Source organism: Haliaeetus albicilla, chromosome 2 (genome assembly GCF_947461875.1).
Source record: "Haliaeetus albicilla chromosome 2, bHalAlb1.1, whole genome shotgun sequence".
In the NCBI taxonomy this organism is placed as follows: Eukaryota; Metazoa; Chordata; class Aves; order Accipitriformes; family Accipitridae; genus Haliaeetus; species Haliaeetus albicilla.
The window spans coordinates 44,395,585-44,412,176 of record NC_091484.1 but is presented as its reverse complement, the minus strand read 5'-3'; the positions used below and the strand labels follow the sequence as shown (position 1 = coordinate 44,412,176).

The window sequence follows — 16,592 nt, the reverse complement described above, 5'->3', positions numbered from 1 at the left end:
AGTGGGATCAGCACTGACCAAGTACTTCAAAGGGCTGGATGAGAAAACATAGAAAAGATTTCATGGATTTTGGGACTGAAGAAGATTACTGAACAAAACACCCACTATAAACTCCTGTGTTATTCATTGGTATAACCTCACAATTTATAATTAACGACGAGGACTGTCACAGTGAAAAGAAAAATTAGCTGTGGAAGGGACCTCAAATCTCTAGCCCATGCCTCCAACTTAACAAGTCATCCTTACTCCACAACATAAGTCACCATGCGTTTAAATGCTGCTGGAGATATTTCTAGTTAGGTTTTTCTTAGAATGAGCAGAAGAAAAAGTAAACTCCCAGAAACAATAAGAGAGGATTATTTCCTAAGAAAAGATGACAAAATTCACTACCTTGTCTTCTGGGGTGTTAAAAGACTTTCTGGTAACAGTTAAAGCAAATTCTTAACTATATTTAATTGACTAAAATGTGCCAATTGTACTTTTGCAAAATACTCACTGGAGGCCCTCAGATGAGATGTCGTATTTCCTATGAACAGATAACTAGCAAGACAGTTGGAAGATTAAAAGATTGCTATCCCTGGCTAAAGTTATTCAGTCTTTTCTCCTCCCTTTTACTGTAAATGGCTATTCATGGGGCTAAATGGCAATTCCCCAAAAGTATGACAGAAAGACATGTCTGACTCTGCTTTATTGAAATCGAGATATCACCACTTTTAATTAAAAAGTTTTAGATTTATTAGATTCTGGAGTTTCAGATTTATGCAGTCTGTATAAGTCTGAAGTCAGCTTGGTTCTTTATTAAATTAAAAATATCCTGAGGCAATTTTTGATCTTTGGAGAGTTACATGCTTATATGAAAGTTCAATCAGTTGGAATGCACTGTCTGAAATCTTAAAGTTGATTGTTTAAACAAGGGAAAGAAAATACCTCTGAAGCAATGCAGCAGTCACTAGAAAAGCACTCCCAAACATTCCTGAGTTTATTAATATAACTTTTTTCCTTTTGATGCAAAGCCATGCTGTATGCTTGGAATGCCATGAATCTTTGGATTAGGCAAAAATTGAAGAAATGTCAAGCAAGCACAAACACCACTGCTCTTAGAAGTGTCTGCCAAACCAGAGCTATTAGTTATCACAGTAACAGACCATCAAGCCTATCATATACTTCACAATAATTATTTATGATTCTGAAGAGGTGCGCTAAGCATCTTCAAAATACAAATTAATGCACTAAGAACTTGCAATTTTAAGATTCAACCTAAGAAGCCACAGGGGAAGACATACAATGAAGAAGCACAAAAGCAATTTGTCATTTGCTTTCATATGATGGGGTTTTTGCCTGCTTTAGAGGATGACAAACTCACTGGATATCCCCAAAAGTTTGAACAAAAGAAAAAAAAACAATCAAAGATAGAAAAATACAGATTAAACAGAGATTTGCTGTTTCTGAATGAACATTAACATAAGAAGCATACAGAATATAATTTAACTCTATACAAATGAATGACCAAAATAATTCAAGAGACCTTTTCTTCCATTTACTTCTACAGTATTCTGTCTGAGGTGGGACTGGCTCAGTCCCCCTCATGCTCCTAGCTTCAAGGTTTGGATGCAGAACTAACAGCAGAGTGGCAGAGCAAAAGAAGACATAAGGTGAACTTGGAAAGAGGCGTAGCAAGGAAATTTCTGAGGCAGTGCTGGATGAGCTGCTGCAGCACTAGAGGCTACACAGTGACACTAACACCCCAGGGGCACAGAGCTACCTGCTTCGGTCCCTGATGTAGCGCTCCTGCAGGCACTCTGTCTCGGAGGTAACTTGGGGTCCTCTGCACAGAGCTGCATTGTGTGGCACAGACACAGCCACTACCTCAGCCCCAAGATTCAAGTGACTTCAGTGGGATGTGTTCAACAGTAAAGCCAGCAGAAATGCTCTCCTCTTCCCACTAAGTTTAGTGAGCACTGGATTCAGAGCTTTAAAACATATACCCTTACCAACAGCTACAAATACCTTTCCTTTTAGGACAGCACAGTTAAATGCTCTCCTCCTCTACACTTCTGACACTGACCTTTCTATCATAAAACCCCTTAAACTCTAGGGTTGTGTGTGGGCACATCACAAGTTATTACTGGGGCGCAGCCTGTGGAAGGCAAAACATTCTGCTCTTCTCAGGGACTCAGACAGGAGACAACATGAGATAAGCAAATACCCAGCTTATCTAAATTATCATTGAAAACAGTCATCGAGAGCAAAATGCAACAGGGTTAAAGTTTGACAATCAGAGCAGGGCTTAAAGTATCGCAGGGCAATGGCTGCTAAATCTATGAGTGTATTTTTGCAAGAGCTGAACTCATTTGCTAGTATAACACTCTGAATATCAAGAATATATCTGAATAACAAGAGATGGCTGAGTTAAATCCCTGAGAATACATGTATGCAGGCACACGAACTGCACTGCATTATTTTGTTTTACAGGTCACATTTCAGACCTTTTATTTCTGTTCTACAGCCATCACTCTTACCATCTCTTTCAGCATCTATTATACAGGAGCCCTCAGCAATCTTGTGTGACCTGTATCAGCATACTCCTTCCCACCTTGAGAAGCTGAGCTGAAGTACTCAAAACTAATACTATATAAAATACAATGAGATGTTGGTTTGCTAAGTCCCCTTATCAACACACAGAGTATGAGCCTATATAAATAAATATCATTCAAAAGATAAGGATTATGGAGTTTTGTTTGATTGTTTGTTCTGCTTAAATAACGTTCCTGAGGTCAATGATTTACTATGTTGGAAGCTCAATAGGTCAAGCATGAACAGAAAAGAATTTCTTTGAGTTTTGGTCTCACTCCCTCCACATTTAATTGGGTTAAACACTTCCAACTCTCCTATAATGCAAAGGCTTCCTTCACTTTTATTCAACCTTTTTCTTTTTGCATGAGGAAAGCAGTGGAGAACAGAGAGGCACACAGGCAATTTGCTGCAGACTGGAAGCAGAAAAGAAGGGCGGAAGGCAGAAATCAATTGAAGGCAAGAGAAGACTGACAACACCTGGCAATAGAGCAAGCTCTCACAGTTACAGTTAAAGGAGAAAGCAGGAGCCTCCTCTAAACACCGCAGCTGAGACTGAGGGTCTTTCCTTCAGGCACAGAATCTCTGACCAGACCGTCCACAAAGGAGGGGGACTAGGACCATGTTTCCATCAAATCCTGTTTAGTCTTCTCAGTAACCCACCTCGCAAATCCTCAAAGCAAGGTGCTTGCCAATTTACTACGAATACCAAAAAGAACGATCACTGCTGTGAGTACTCTCCATCCTCACATTGAAGTCGGCACTGTTGCCTGCCTGCAAAAAATTTCACTAGTCCAAACTACTCATGAGTGAAAAACCTTTACAGTCCTGCACTGGGCAATGCTCCCTCAACACACCTCCTCTCCCAGCTGTAGAGACATGGGTGGCCCACTCTCACACCCTCACCCAAATGCAACTTCATCCATAACATCCATATGACTGACTTCAAAACCTCTCTCACTGCTTAGCCAGAATTTCTCAGCTTGTTCAGTCTTCTCCATTTATAATGTACAATAGTCTGATGTCTTCCATACAAATGCTGCTTGTTGCGCAGTGAGAGCCTTCACCCAGCTTTGTTCCTTCTCTAATAGAGACCTCTAGATGAGTGTCATGGAGTAAAATCTACCAGACCTCACTGCCACTTTCCACCAAGCACAGATGCATAATATTTCTTTTGTTAATCCATTTCACATATAACCTCTCTGACCTACTTCTTACAGTCATACCAGAACACAGTATCTCCTAGAGTCAGCTTACTGATAGCATTTCACAATTTTCCCTACAGAATAACCTGACAATTACTTCATGGAACATCTTCCCCAAGAATACCAGAGACTTTTGAGAGTGCAAGTGACAGACAATTCCTCTATTTTCTATTCAGCATCCTCCTTATTTTCTAAATCACAGACACGCGCAATTGATTTCATTCAATCCTGTCTCATAACATTCTGTGACTTTGTATTACCCATGTAGCACCTTTGGTAGAAAACTGAATGGTTTTCATAGAATGGTTTGGGTTGGAAGGAACCTTAAAGATCATCTAGTTCCAATGCCCCTGCCATGGGCAGGGACACCTTCAGCTAGACCAGGTTGCTCAAAGCCCCATCCAGCCTGGCCTTGAACACTTACAGGGATGGGGCATCCACAACGTCTCTGGGCAACCTGTTCCAGTGCCTCACCACCCTCACAGTAAGAACTTCTTCCTTATATCTAATCTAAATGTACCTTCTTTCAGTTTAAAACCATTACCCCTTGTCGTACCACTACACTCCCTGATAAAGAGTCCCTCCCCATCTTTCCTGTAGGGCCCCTTTAAGTACTGGAAGGCTGCTATAAGGTCTCCCTGGAGCCTTCTCTTTTCCAGGCTGAACAACCTCAACTCTCTCAGCCTGTCTTCATAAGGGAGGAGCTCCAGCCCCCTGATCATCTTCATGGCCCTCATCTGGACCCACTTGAGCAGGTCCATGTCCTTCTCACACTGGGGGCCCCAGAGCTGAACACAGACTCCAGGTGGGGTATCACGAGAGTGGAGTAGAAGGGGAGAATCACCTCCCTCGACCTGCTAGCCACGCTTCTTTTGATGCAGACCAGAATGCGATTGGCTTTCTTGGCTGTGAGCACAAATTGCTGGCTCATACTCAGTTTTTCATCTCCTAATACCCCCAAGTCCTTCTCCACAGGGCTGCTCTCAATCCACTCATCGCCCAGCCTGTATCTGTGCTTGGGATTGCCCCAAGCCATGTGCAGGACTTTGAACTTGGCCTTGTTGAACTTCACAAGGTCCACAAGGGCCCACCTCTGAAGCCTGTCAAGGTCCCTCTGGATGCCATCCCTTCCCTCCAGCCCGTTGACCGCACCACTCAGCTTGGTGTCGTTGGCAAACTTGCTGAGGGTGCACTCAATCCCACTGTCCATGTTGCCTACAAAGATGTTAAACAGTGCCGGTCCGAATACCGACCCCTGAGGAACACCACTTGTCACTGCTCTCCACTCGGACATCAAGCCGTTGACCAAAACTCTTTGCATATGACCATCCAGCCCATTCCTTATCCACCGAGTGGTCCATCTGTCAAATCTATGTCTCTCCAATTTAGAGACAAGGATGTCATGCGGGACAGTGTCAAACACTTTACACAAGTCCAGGTAGATGACGTCCATTGCTCTTCCCTTATCCACCAATGCTGTAACCCTGTCATAAAAGGCCACCAAATTTGTCAGGCACCATTTGCCCTTCATGAAGCCATGTTGGCTGTCACCAATCACCTCCTTATTTTCCATGTGCCCCAGCACAGTTTCCAGGAGGATCCCCTCCATGATCTTGCTGGGCACAGCGGTGAGACTGACTGGCCTGTAGTTTCCCGTGCCTTCCTTTTTTCCCTTTTTAAAAATGGGGGTTATGTTTCCCCTTTTCCAGTCAGTGGGAACTTCCCCGGACTGCCACGACTTCTCAGATATGATGGATAGTGGCTTAGCCACTTCATCCACCAGTTCCCTCAGGACCCATGGATGGATCTCATCAGGTCCCACGGACTTGTGCACCTTCAGGGTCCTTAGATGGTCTCAGACCTGATCTTCTCCTACAGTGGGCAGTTCTTCATTCTCCCAGTCCCTGCCTTTGCCTTCTGCCACTTGGGCGGTGCAGCTGGAGCACTTGCCAGTAAAGACTGAGGCAAAAAAGTCACTGAGTACCTCAGCCTTCTCAATGTCCTGGGTAACCAGGCCTCCCGTTTCCTTCCAGAGAGGGCCCACATTTTCCCTAGTCTTCCTTTTATCACCAACATACCTATAGAAGATTTTCTTGTTGCCCTTAACGTCCCTGGCCAGTCCTCCTCTCTGTTTTGTGTCATCAGCAAACTTGCTGAGGGTATACTCATTGACCCCATCACCCAGATCACTAATGAAGATGTTAAACAGGACTGGACCAGTATTGCCCCTGGGGTACACCATTAGTCACTGGCCTTCAACTAGACTTTGTACCACTGATCACTACCCTCTGGGCCCAGCCATTCAGCCAGTTTTCAATCCACCTCACTGCCTGCTCATCCAGCCCATATTTCATCAGCTTTTCTATGAGGATCTTATGGCAGACAGTATTGAAAGTCTTAAAATAGAAGATGGAATATACTCTTAAATCCATAGCAATCTCACTGAGTTAAAGGCACAGGACTCTGACCTGAAATCAGTATGTTACAGTACTCTGAATTAGCAAGGACAATGTAATAAGAAAAACAAGAATAATGTAAAATAAAATATGCTGAGTTTATATATCTAAAAGTATCATTTAACTTTATTTTTATATTGCATTATTATATTAATAAGCGTGTTCTGCGTTTACAATGTCATTGCTTCTGCAAATCAGAAAGGATCTCATCCCGCATCCTTCAGCTGTCATCCCTTTTCAGAAAAGGATGCCAATGCGGCATCTGGAATCTAAAAGATCAGTAGGATTCTCTGTCAGAAGGTTCACATAAGTAGTGACAGAAAACTGATTTGCTGCCACTCAGCACTTCCAGCCTGCTAAACCTTGAGGACTCACATGACTTAGTTTAGAAGGTGTATCAGCTTTGACTTTTTTTTTTTAGTTTTCTGCTATTTATCTGCAACTTTGACTTAAACAGCCTAATACAAAAACAACATTTTAAAATGCAACTTAATTAGGCTATATATGTAGAAATAATAAATGAAACAATAATTGATCAAACAAGCACAAGCAACGTACGTCATTAGCTAAAATCAAGAAGCTGACTCCCATCTCACAAGGACTGAAAGGTAAACATCCTCTTAGTACCGTAATGCTTTGCATCCAAAAATCACTAACTTGTAGGCACCAGCTCTCCTGAACGCTGAATTCCTGAATTCCACACAATGCTCCATGAACGAGACAAAAGCTAGGAGCTTGGACACAATCCATCATAAATCATAGAATATTTATGAACAACTTGAATTTCATTTGTAAGGCACTGCCACAATTTCCAGTGAGCCTCAGCATTATGCTGAAGAAACAAAATAAAAATTCTGCTATCCTTATCATTTTCAGTGACCGGGCAGAAGCAAGACTGACTGGATATCAACTACACACTTTGCATCACAAGCCTTAATAAGGTATGAGCATCTTTTCTATGAACTAAGAACTAGCTCCTTGTATAAAACTGCACACATGTTAACCTCACTTACAGTTATATTCAGATCAGTGTAGAGCTATTGATTTTCCACACTCAAAAGAAGATAATATATTTTTAAGTATTTAGTTACATTCAGGATTATAACCCGAAGACGTGCTGAAGTAAATCTGATTTGCTATGGGAGGATTATTTGTTTGAACAGAGCAGGTAACTTACTGCAGAAAACTAAGTAAAAACTTACTGATCTAAAGAGAAGTTACTCTAGTTTGTTTTTCTGTAAGAGTCTATCTAGTGTTAGAAACAAGATTCTAAATCTTGACTGACACTATTTCCTGATACTAGATGCACACTTATTTTACAGGACTGGTACACACATTTAACACAGTATTTTCTGCTTTTACTAAGGCATTTAATACAAAGATAGCAAGGTGCCTTATTAGAATAAGTTTGTTGACTTGTGAATGCTCACAATAAAAAGAACAGCAGACATTTGTTCCTGTAAAAATGGGTAATTGATTATTTCTAGAACATCAGTGTCTCTAAAGCAAATTTACACTGCTTCTGGCAACTTTTGCACAAAACCCTATCATCTTTATCTTCAGAGCATCAGCAAAGGCTATTAAAATGCATTACATCACCTGCTACAGATCTAGGGTACAATGCTGTCACAAACCAACCACCCTCATCTACCACAAGTCAGGACCTGCAACACAGAGTAGACCCCTGACTTGTCAGCTGGTTGCCAAGTAGGCTTTGGTCTGGGAACGTCTTATTGCAAGATTAAATAAATCCAATTTCAGAGTAGGACACGAAGTGTTGCATATCTTGTAAAATTAAGATTATAGTTCCCCTCAGCTATTACAGTGTATAACAGCAAGCAATAGATCTATAAACTATATTTTGTTCAACTAGCAGAATATGCATTGACCATGCTTGCTCACCTTTGCTATTCCTCAAATAATCCAATTTTCTACCACAGTTGCTCACACACATAAAAAAATTATAAAGCCTGCTTACAAGAACATTAGTAGTTCTGAATTCAGTTTGCATAGTATTTGCCACAGTAACATAGAGAAACCAAAGCATTGTTTTTCCAGATTGTTACCTCAGTACAGTCCCCCAAAGAAGGGAGGATTTGGCTCTTGTTCCACGTGGTAATTCATGCAAATACGCAAGATGAAATTGCAGAGAGATGTTTTTAAAATGAAAGGGAAAGGTTTGACCATCAAGCTTTCAAAATCTGGAATTTTTTGTTTTTGCAGATATGATTTATCACCCGAAAATGAGAGCTTACAATAAAAAGAATTCTAAAACTATGGCAACACTACAGAATCAATTGTTCAGTGATCACAGCTGGCCCAAGTCTTTTCAGCTCAGTAATCTTTCCTGGCCATTACAATACCCACATTAAAAGCATACCTGTCCTTGACGTCTTTCATAAGCTGCTGCAAGTCAATCTCCTGCTTCCTTAGGTTTCCAAATGAGGACTGGTTTTCCACACAGCCCTTCCCTCTGGCTCCCAGGCTGATCTTTCCAAATGAAGTTTCAATACTTCCTTGAACAAAATCTTCAAACTTCCCCATATATTTTGCAAAGTCAGACTCCACAATTACTAGGAAAGCAATAAAAGTAATTTCTACCTGTGAAGAGAAGTGCTGAAATGGTCCTGAAGTGATTGGAAAAATAGAAACTTAAAGAAAATATGACAGGTTAGTGAAGGCAAGGAACAGTACTGAGCAGGTAAATAATGAAATTTACAGCTCTGCAACTGTTACTTCTGCTTTCTCCAAATTTTCATCAGCTTCACTCTGCTATCTTTTATATTTTGCCTTTTTAGGAAAACATAAGGTGATTGAAACGCTGAGCTCAGATGCTGTGCAAGATTTATAAAGAATGATTGAAACTTATTTCAGCTACAAAGAAAAACTACAAAGCATACCTGCTTGTACAATAGGGTGAATATTTTGCCATTATCTTGACATATCTCATTATAGGGCTGTTCCAGAGCTCACTGAAAACCAACGGAAGCATCTAATTGGCTTAAAACAACTCTGAATCTTATACATCTATAAACCAAACAACTGACTCAGAATCAGCTAATCTTCCAAGCCAGCTACAATTAACATCTAAACTTAGGGACATCTATTTTCCTGTATGGAATTGTGATGTGCCCAGAAATATGGGATTCCAGATTGTCAATCCTAAAACCTGGTTAGGACTGCTGCAGCTGGACGATGAAAGAAGTATGAGGGTCAACCATTTTTAACAGTCTGCACAAGAAGAAAGGAAGCAGTGGTAAAACTTGCTTGGCTTTGCCAGTGCAAGCATTCCCTGGGCTACTGTCACCAACGACACTGTTTATCCAGTGCTTTTTGACCAGTATAGTTTCACGCTACTATCACATATTGGAATCCCCCCTAAAAAATTCTAGGGGAGCTCCTGCGGCTGCAGACAGCACTGTTATTAAACAGTAGGACTGTATGTCTTGACAAACTTCAGCACTCAATTTCAGTTGTCTATCTAGGCAAAACTTTTTTTTTTTTAAACAAACATTTATTATTATTGGTTATAGTTAAATGAATAGTCAAGTGAGGAAAGATCCACTCATCTCATTTCCATGGATGGAGAATACTTCAGAGCATTCCTCTGAAAGGAGCTCTCTAGTAACACAATTGAGAATAACAAGAAAAAAGATTAGGCTTTGCATTCTTTTTGTCTGCAGTAATAGTGCTGCCCAAGTATGGGTTTACCTGGTTTTATTGGTTTGTCTTCAGTAAGCACATCACTCAGGGTGACTGTCAAGAAATGATACTTGGGCTTCTGCCAGCACCAGAATTTCTTCCTCTTCGTAACTAAGCTCAGAAGCTGCAGCTTGTCTGAGGCGTTCAACTGGGAGACAGGGATCAAGTCACCTCCACCATCAGTTTCTCTCACAAAATTCTTTGTTGCTTTTGCAAACATCTTGGGGAATCAATTAAAGCCTGAACGAATACATCTGTTTTTCAACAACTGCAGGTGGAAAGTATAAATATTTACATTGTCACTTTAAGAAGTTCTTCATAGTATTGGTATTAATGCAGGAACAGCTAGTGTTTTCACCCCATCTTCTCCACTCTGAGCTGGGAATCATGACAGTTCAAACCACTTATCCCAAAGCAAAAAAGTTTTCATAGTAACAGATGAAATAATTTTAGTTAAAATTTTAAATAAGCAACAGTGAATAAACAAAAAATTACATGCTGCAAACATGATACGCAAGGCTGAAACATTACAATAATAATGCATGAAATTTATGATCATGTAGATAACGAAGAAAGAAAATAAATGTGTGAGAAAATAAATATTCCAATCTACAACTCAGAAGTTCCTTCAAGGAACAATCACAGGTAATTAATCTGTTAGGGAGGAAAAAAAACTTACAGAGCTTACCTGAAATTCTAAGAAAAAGCATCTACCAATGAGCACCCAGCAGAGACTGGCTGGGATGAGGAAAGCACTAGTACAAAAGCAGAGGATTTCTGCCTCCCCACAGAATGCTTCTTTTATCACCTAACATAAAATTATCTTATTCCATGTAAGGTAATTGGGTATTATTCACACAAATTATCTTGATCTTTTTAATAGTGAGTAAACACATATGGGGATAATAACAATTATTTTATAAAAAGCTACAAGTATTTCTGCTGGCAACTTTGTGACTAAGTTTTGTTTCTGAACTATACCTCTGGAAAGGCCCAATTAATTTTTTTCTTTCTGAACGTTTTTACCTTCGATGTTTTCCAATTTTCTGTTTTCCATTAGCATAACTACAGCTAAATTGAACATATGTTATTTGCAACTGTTATTCATATGTGCTAAACAGCTACTTACATTACTTTATTCTAGCTTTTAAATGTCTTAAATTAAAAAATATTGGCATCTCTTATTGTGTAAGGTTTTTCTTTATCTCAAGCAATGCATTTTGCTGTTATTTACAAGGAACTTTCTCAAAAAGGGAAACTGGCTAAACTCACAGGAAAAATGGTAAAAATGACCATTCACAAGTGTTAAACACACAATTCTAATAAATTAATTTTTGATCTTTTAAAAAAAATCTAATATTTTTAAGGTTTTCAACTCTGTGTTACTTGATCTAACGACATTTCCAGAATTAAATCAGGTTTTTAAAGTCGGCAGCATTCCTTTGAATTCCCCAGCTGACACTGACTGGGAAGTTCAACTAAAATCATAAGATATCTTAGCCAGGTATCCACACGTTCATGATTAACTACCTGTCTTGCTCTGCAGAGATGTTAGATTTCTCATTTACAAATACAGGCCAGAATAAGTTGGAACAGACTTCAAGCAAAAACTGATATTGCAGTGGGTACTCAGGATTATTGAGAGACCACAGGCTCCATGTTTTAGTATCAGATGGAGGACAGAGGAAAAAAAAAAAACCTTTTAGCGGATGGGAATTTTCCATTAGCTTTTCCTAAATTCCATTTCAGAAAATATTTCACGCAGTATTTAACCAATTCATGTTGAGATATCTACCTCCTCATGGAACTCCTATGGCCTACTCTTAGTCCTCTATGTAAGCAAGTGTTTCCCAGCAATGCCGGCATGGAAAGGATTTGAACAATGTCAAAGTCGCATAACATTTTACTGAAGAGTCTCTGGGGACTTTAGTTGTAATTGTGGCTGCAAGAAACCTGCCGCACAGCCCCAGCTGTATGCACTGGGAGTACTTCCACTGACTTTCTTGTTCTCTGACCTTTTCCTAAACTCTGAACTGAGATTGATTTTTTGCATTCTTAAATTTCTCCTCCTTAATTTCCCTGGTTTTAATCTCAGTGAGAACATTTTAACAGAATCAGCAATGCGGCTCCACTGCAGCAGAAAAGAAAAAACAAAATCAAAACAACAAACAACCCCCCAACAGCCCAAAAAACTAGTTTTCTTTTTCCCTGGGACTTCTTTTGCATGATACTGTATTTCACAACCAACCAGATGACTGATGTGTAATGGAAGGGACCATCAAGTAAATTCTCATTGCCTGCATTAGCTGCTTTTCCCCAGCATAACCCTCTTCAAACATTTCTGTGCTTTACATGACTGTTCACTCAGTCTGATCCCATTCCTACATAACCAACTCACATAGGCATAGTCTCCGAAAACGCCCACCAATTTCTGAGAAGTTTATCACAAGACAAATTGCAAAAACCAGTTCCTATGATTTGGCATTATTACACACTCACTAAATCTCATGAGAACCATGAACACCGTACTATAAAACTCCCGATTCATGGTGGTTTGTCTTCACTCCCCGTCACCACACTTTTGACTAGCAAAAAAAGGACATCCAGGAAAGACCACAGAGTGCTTATGAGGGCTGCTGAGGCTCACCAGGCAGGAGACAGGACTGTCTTCAGACTCAGAATGAAAACTTCAGCATCTCGTACACCTTGCTGTGCTGTGAACGTCTTTGCAGGGAGCACATTTGCTGGTGCAGCTGTACCTGCAAAGGAAGAATATTCTATCCAAATTCCTGTTTATGTCTCTTTGGATATAGTGCCTTTAACACAAATTCTAAAATGCACCCAAATATCTTGTTTCACTAGTTCACAAAACAAAGACATAGAGCAGTTGAATATGCCCTTAGCCAACATCAGGGAGTTAATACAGCTACCAGGATCGATGGCATCCTGACTGAATGGACATGGAGTGGTTACAGACACAGCATTGAAAGAACTCTGTCTTTGGAGTTTCTTCCTCTGGAAATTTTGTTAGAGTTGTGCTTGGTTTGGTAGAATTAAAAGGGAAGGTATCAAAGCTGGTAGGAAGAGCCTGCCAGAGTGAATTCAGTCTTGCAGATTGATAGCTAGGTATGAAAGCAGAAAAGGAAGGAGTACCTTCCTTGCCTACCGAGAAATTTAAAATTAGCTGAACCTGGGCTACAGGACAATTATTCAACGAAAAGGATGAGATGAAGATATTTACAGCAACTTCATTGTTTACTTAAACGAACAAATCTTACCCTGCTTCTTTCTTTTATCACAGCTCCCTAACTCAATACAGTGAGACATTAGCTCCTAAGAAACATTTTATGAATAATCAGTGTTTACCTTTGTCGGCACAAAAGCAAGTTCTCAACAGTTGCCCAATATTTCTTACATTCTGTGTACACATACACTTACCTTTACAAAAGATACAAAAAAAAGCTGCTTTTTTTTTTTTTTTCCACTTAACATAAGATTACCTAGCATACCGGGCACATTACACCGGGAATTTGGGAAAAGGGTGACAACTGGATCGCCAAATGTCAGCACATCCCTTGCCAATCCAAGCAGTAAGGAAATACAACCCCTGAAGGCCACAGACAACCACGCGGGAGCCGCGGTGTCAGAAGAGCTGCTAGGCATTAACTCTGCTGTGCAGCAGCAGTAACGGCCTTTGAATCCTAATGAAGTCGGAGTTTACGCCGAAAGGCAACTAAAGCGTGGAAGTGATGACAAGCAGAACGTGTGTTTTATTACAAAACCTTATCATTATTTTCACCTCCTTTCTAGATAATCTAAATTAAAAAACACCCAAAAAAGCTAACGTGCAAAGCCTAGCAGGGATGTTCACACAAGGAATTTCAGTCCTTGAACACATGCAGTCCCCGAAAACACATCCAGTGTATTTTAGCCCTGGACGTAGCCCTCTTTTGTGCTTCGGGGACTTCACGGCACGTGCCTCCGAAGACTTGACGCCACACAAAACCACAGCGGCTCAAGGCACCCAACAGGGACGCGGCACCCTGACCCGGGGCCGGCGGCTGCCGCCCCGCCAGGCAGAGGTGCGAGGGCCTGCGGCGGGAGCTGCACGTTTTGGGAACGGGACCAAGCCGCCCTTCTCCTTGGTGAGCAAGCCACCGGCCACCTCACCGCGACCTGCGCTGAGGCGGCTCTGGCAGGCGTCCGAGCGCCGGGATCCCCCTCAAACGCTCCTGCGGCCCCCGCTTAAACCCCTCTCGAAACCACCACACGAGAACCGCAGCCATTCGGCCGCGTTCCCCCCCTCCGCCCCGCGAAGGCGGAGGGCGCAGACGGGCAGGCTGGCAGGGAAGGAAAGCGGAGCGCCGGCAGCCAGCGAGGCGGCCGCAGCGGCTCCTCCTGAGCGTGTGGCAGGGTCGGGTGGGGCGGCGGGGGGCACACGGCGCGCCGAGGCCCCGCTGCGCCTGGTCCCGCCAGCCGGCGGGACGCGGGGGGGGGTGGGCTCAGCCCGCCGCCGGGAACGGAGGAGCGGCGGCGGCGGCGGGGGCAACTCAGCAGGCGCTGGGGAGGCGGGCGCGGCCGTCCCCCACCGCCTTCCCCAGGCCCGCTCCCGTACTCACGGCTCTCCCGGCGATCCCCGCCGCCGGGCCCCGGGGATGCGGCGAGCTCCGCCCGCGGGGCGTGCCGAGCCGAGCCGAGCCGCGCCGCGCCGCGCCCCGAGGCGAGGTGCCGAGGGCGAAGCTCCGCGAGTGGCCGGGGGCGAAGCCCCCACAGCAGAGGGGGTTTCTTGCCGGCGCTACGGCGCGGCGAGGGGCGAGGCGGGAGGAGCGCAAGCCCCGCCCGGGTGCTCAGGCCGAACGGGGAGGGCGCGGTGGCCGCGCCTCGGGGCGCTGGTGGCGGCGCCGCCGCCGCCATGTTGCGACGCAGGGCCGCCGCCCCAGCACATGCCGGGCTGCGCCTGGCTGAGGCCGAGGCGCTGCCGTCGTTCTCCTCCGAAACCCCGCGGCGGTTTCTGCCTCCCTCGCCATCCCTCCCGCCTGCCTGCACCGGGCCTGGCTCATCCACCCCGGGGGTTGAAAATGCCGCCGTGAGGTGGTTGCAGGGAGGCGGCGGGCGGCCTGGGCTGCGGGCCGTGGCGGGCACGGCACGGTGCTGGGGGCAGCTGTCCGGCACAGGCGGCCAGCGGGAGGTCTCTGTGCGGGGCTACCCTGAGAGGGGGGGCTCGACTGTTCCCCTCAGCTCAGCCCCGGGGTGGGACCGCTGGTTTCGCATGGTTACTTCCCATCAAATAACACAGGCGGCTTCTTTTCTCTGCTGGTAATTGCCTGGCGGTGATACCTTGTGACACAATTAAAGAGGAAATTTTTGTGTCATCCTCCCGAATCTGGCTCGCATCACCGCATGGTCAGAAATGCAGAGGGGCGGTGCCCTGCGTGAAAAAACCTGCTGGAAGCAACAGCCCTGCCACGTTTTTGGCTGTGGGTTTGCAGCTTTAGGGTTGGCAGTGTTGGCCTTGCGAAGTCACAGCGGTCCGAATGGGAGCTTACAAGCCGAGGTCCCCAGTCCAGGGACCTTGAACAGCAGCACTGTGGAAAATGAGAAATGTGGTCAATAGAGCACACGGGGCAGGTTCATGAACCACAGCGTGAAAAGCAGAGCCCTGACACTTTATCTCAGCCCTCTGAAAACAATGCAACACCAGAATAAAACAACTTGGTTGGTTATGATGCCTAAGGACTGATCCGGTGGGAAACAGATGAGTCTGCAGAAACCCAAGGAGTAGCTTTTCGAGATAATAAACATCAAAGAAATCTTTTTCAAGTGAACCGTGCCACAGGCCAGGTACTTCCCTTGTGGTTTGAAGAGAGAGCATTTGAGGCTGTGGGGCATAGTCACAAGTGTCACATCACCAGGTCTTAATGGAGTAACACCCAGACTTCAGAACAAAGGGAAGCTGGAAGTTGCATGTACTTAAATGAACAGTCTTGGGTGAGAGGTAACAGTTAATGCATATAGCTAAAGTAGCATCCATTTCTTCCCTTCTGTTTAACTACATACATTATCCAAAACTTCCAATTAATTTCAGCAGATTTTAATCCATCACCCCTTTCTGATTCCCTCAGGTGACGTCCTTAGTGAATCAATGATAAATAGATTTCCCTTCTGGGGTTGCACCTGCTTACAGAAATTTGAACAAATAGCCTGAATGGAACTGAGTATCTGCATTTGTGATAATTTACTTTTTATGGACTAATAAAAAAAAATATATAAAACTCCATTCTTAGAGCCTCACCTTGAGAACAAGCACCCATACAGCCTCAGGAGATCTCTTTTTAGGATCAGCATCAAGCTGCAGAATTGCTAGCTCCAGTAATAATCTCCCACAGTGGCCAGTAATAGCACACGTTTCATCAGCTATCATGTGTTTTTCCAGGGAGTGGCAATGTGTGATTCATTTCAAATGCAAGTGTCTGCTAAAGCATATTTTGATAAACCAAGCCAGGAAGTTGCACTGAACCACATTACCATGGAAATATTCACTGGGGAGGAAGGACACAAAAAACCCCCAGTGAAACCTGCTAGCCATTTTAAGGATGTTACCAGCAGTTGCACGCACACCGGATAAAGGATGCCCACACCAGGAATTACCATCTTTTCA

General features: G+C 43.5%; 1 protein-coding gene across 5 annotated transcripts in view; it reads right to left on the bottom strand.

The window, feature by feature from the left end:
• Positions 1 to 16,347, bottom strand: part of GSDME (gasdermin E) — a 29,616-nt gene extending 13,269 nt beyond the window's left edge. The window contains exons 1-4 of one of the 5 annotated variants that reach the window (XM_069773184.1): positions 16,227 to 16,347; positions 12,589 to 12,693; positions 9,944 to 10,215; positions 8,613 to 8,883 (exon numbers count right to left, since the gene is read on the bottom strand). In XM_069773184.1, the coding sequence (XP_069629285.1) occupies positions 8,613 to 8,883; positions 9,944 to 10,154 (482 nt within the window). In that variant the 5' untranslated portion in view covers positions 10,155 to 10,215; positions 12,589 to 12,693; positions 16,227 to 16,347. Of the gene's footprint in view, positions 1 to 8,612; positions 8,884 to 9,943; positions 10,216 to 10,622; positions 11,567 to 12,588; positions 12,694 to 14,553; positions 14,857 to 16,226 lie in introns of those variants that run through there. The other 4 variants (XM_069773173.1, XM_069773201.1, XM_069773191.1 and 1 more) reach the window with 4 other exon arrangements.
• Between the last annotated feature and the right edge of the window lie 245 nt (positions 16,348 to 16,592).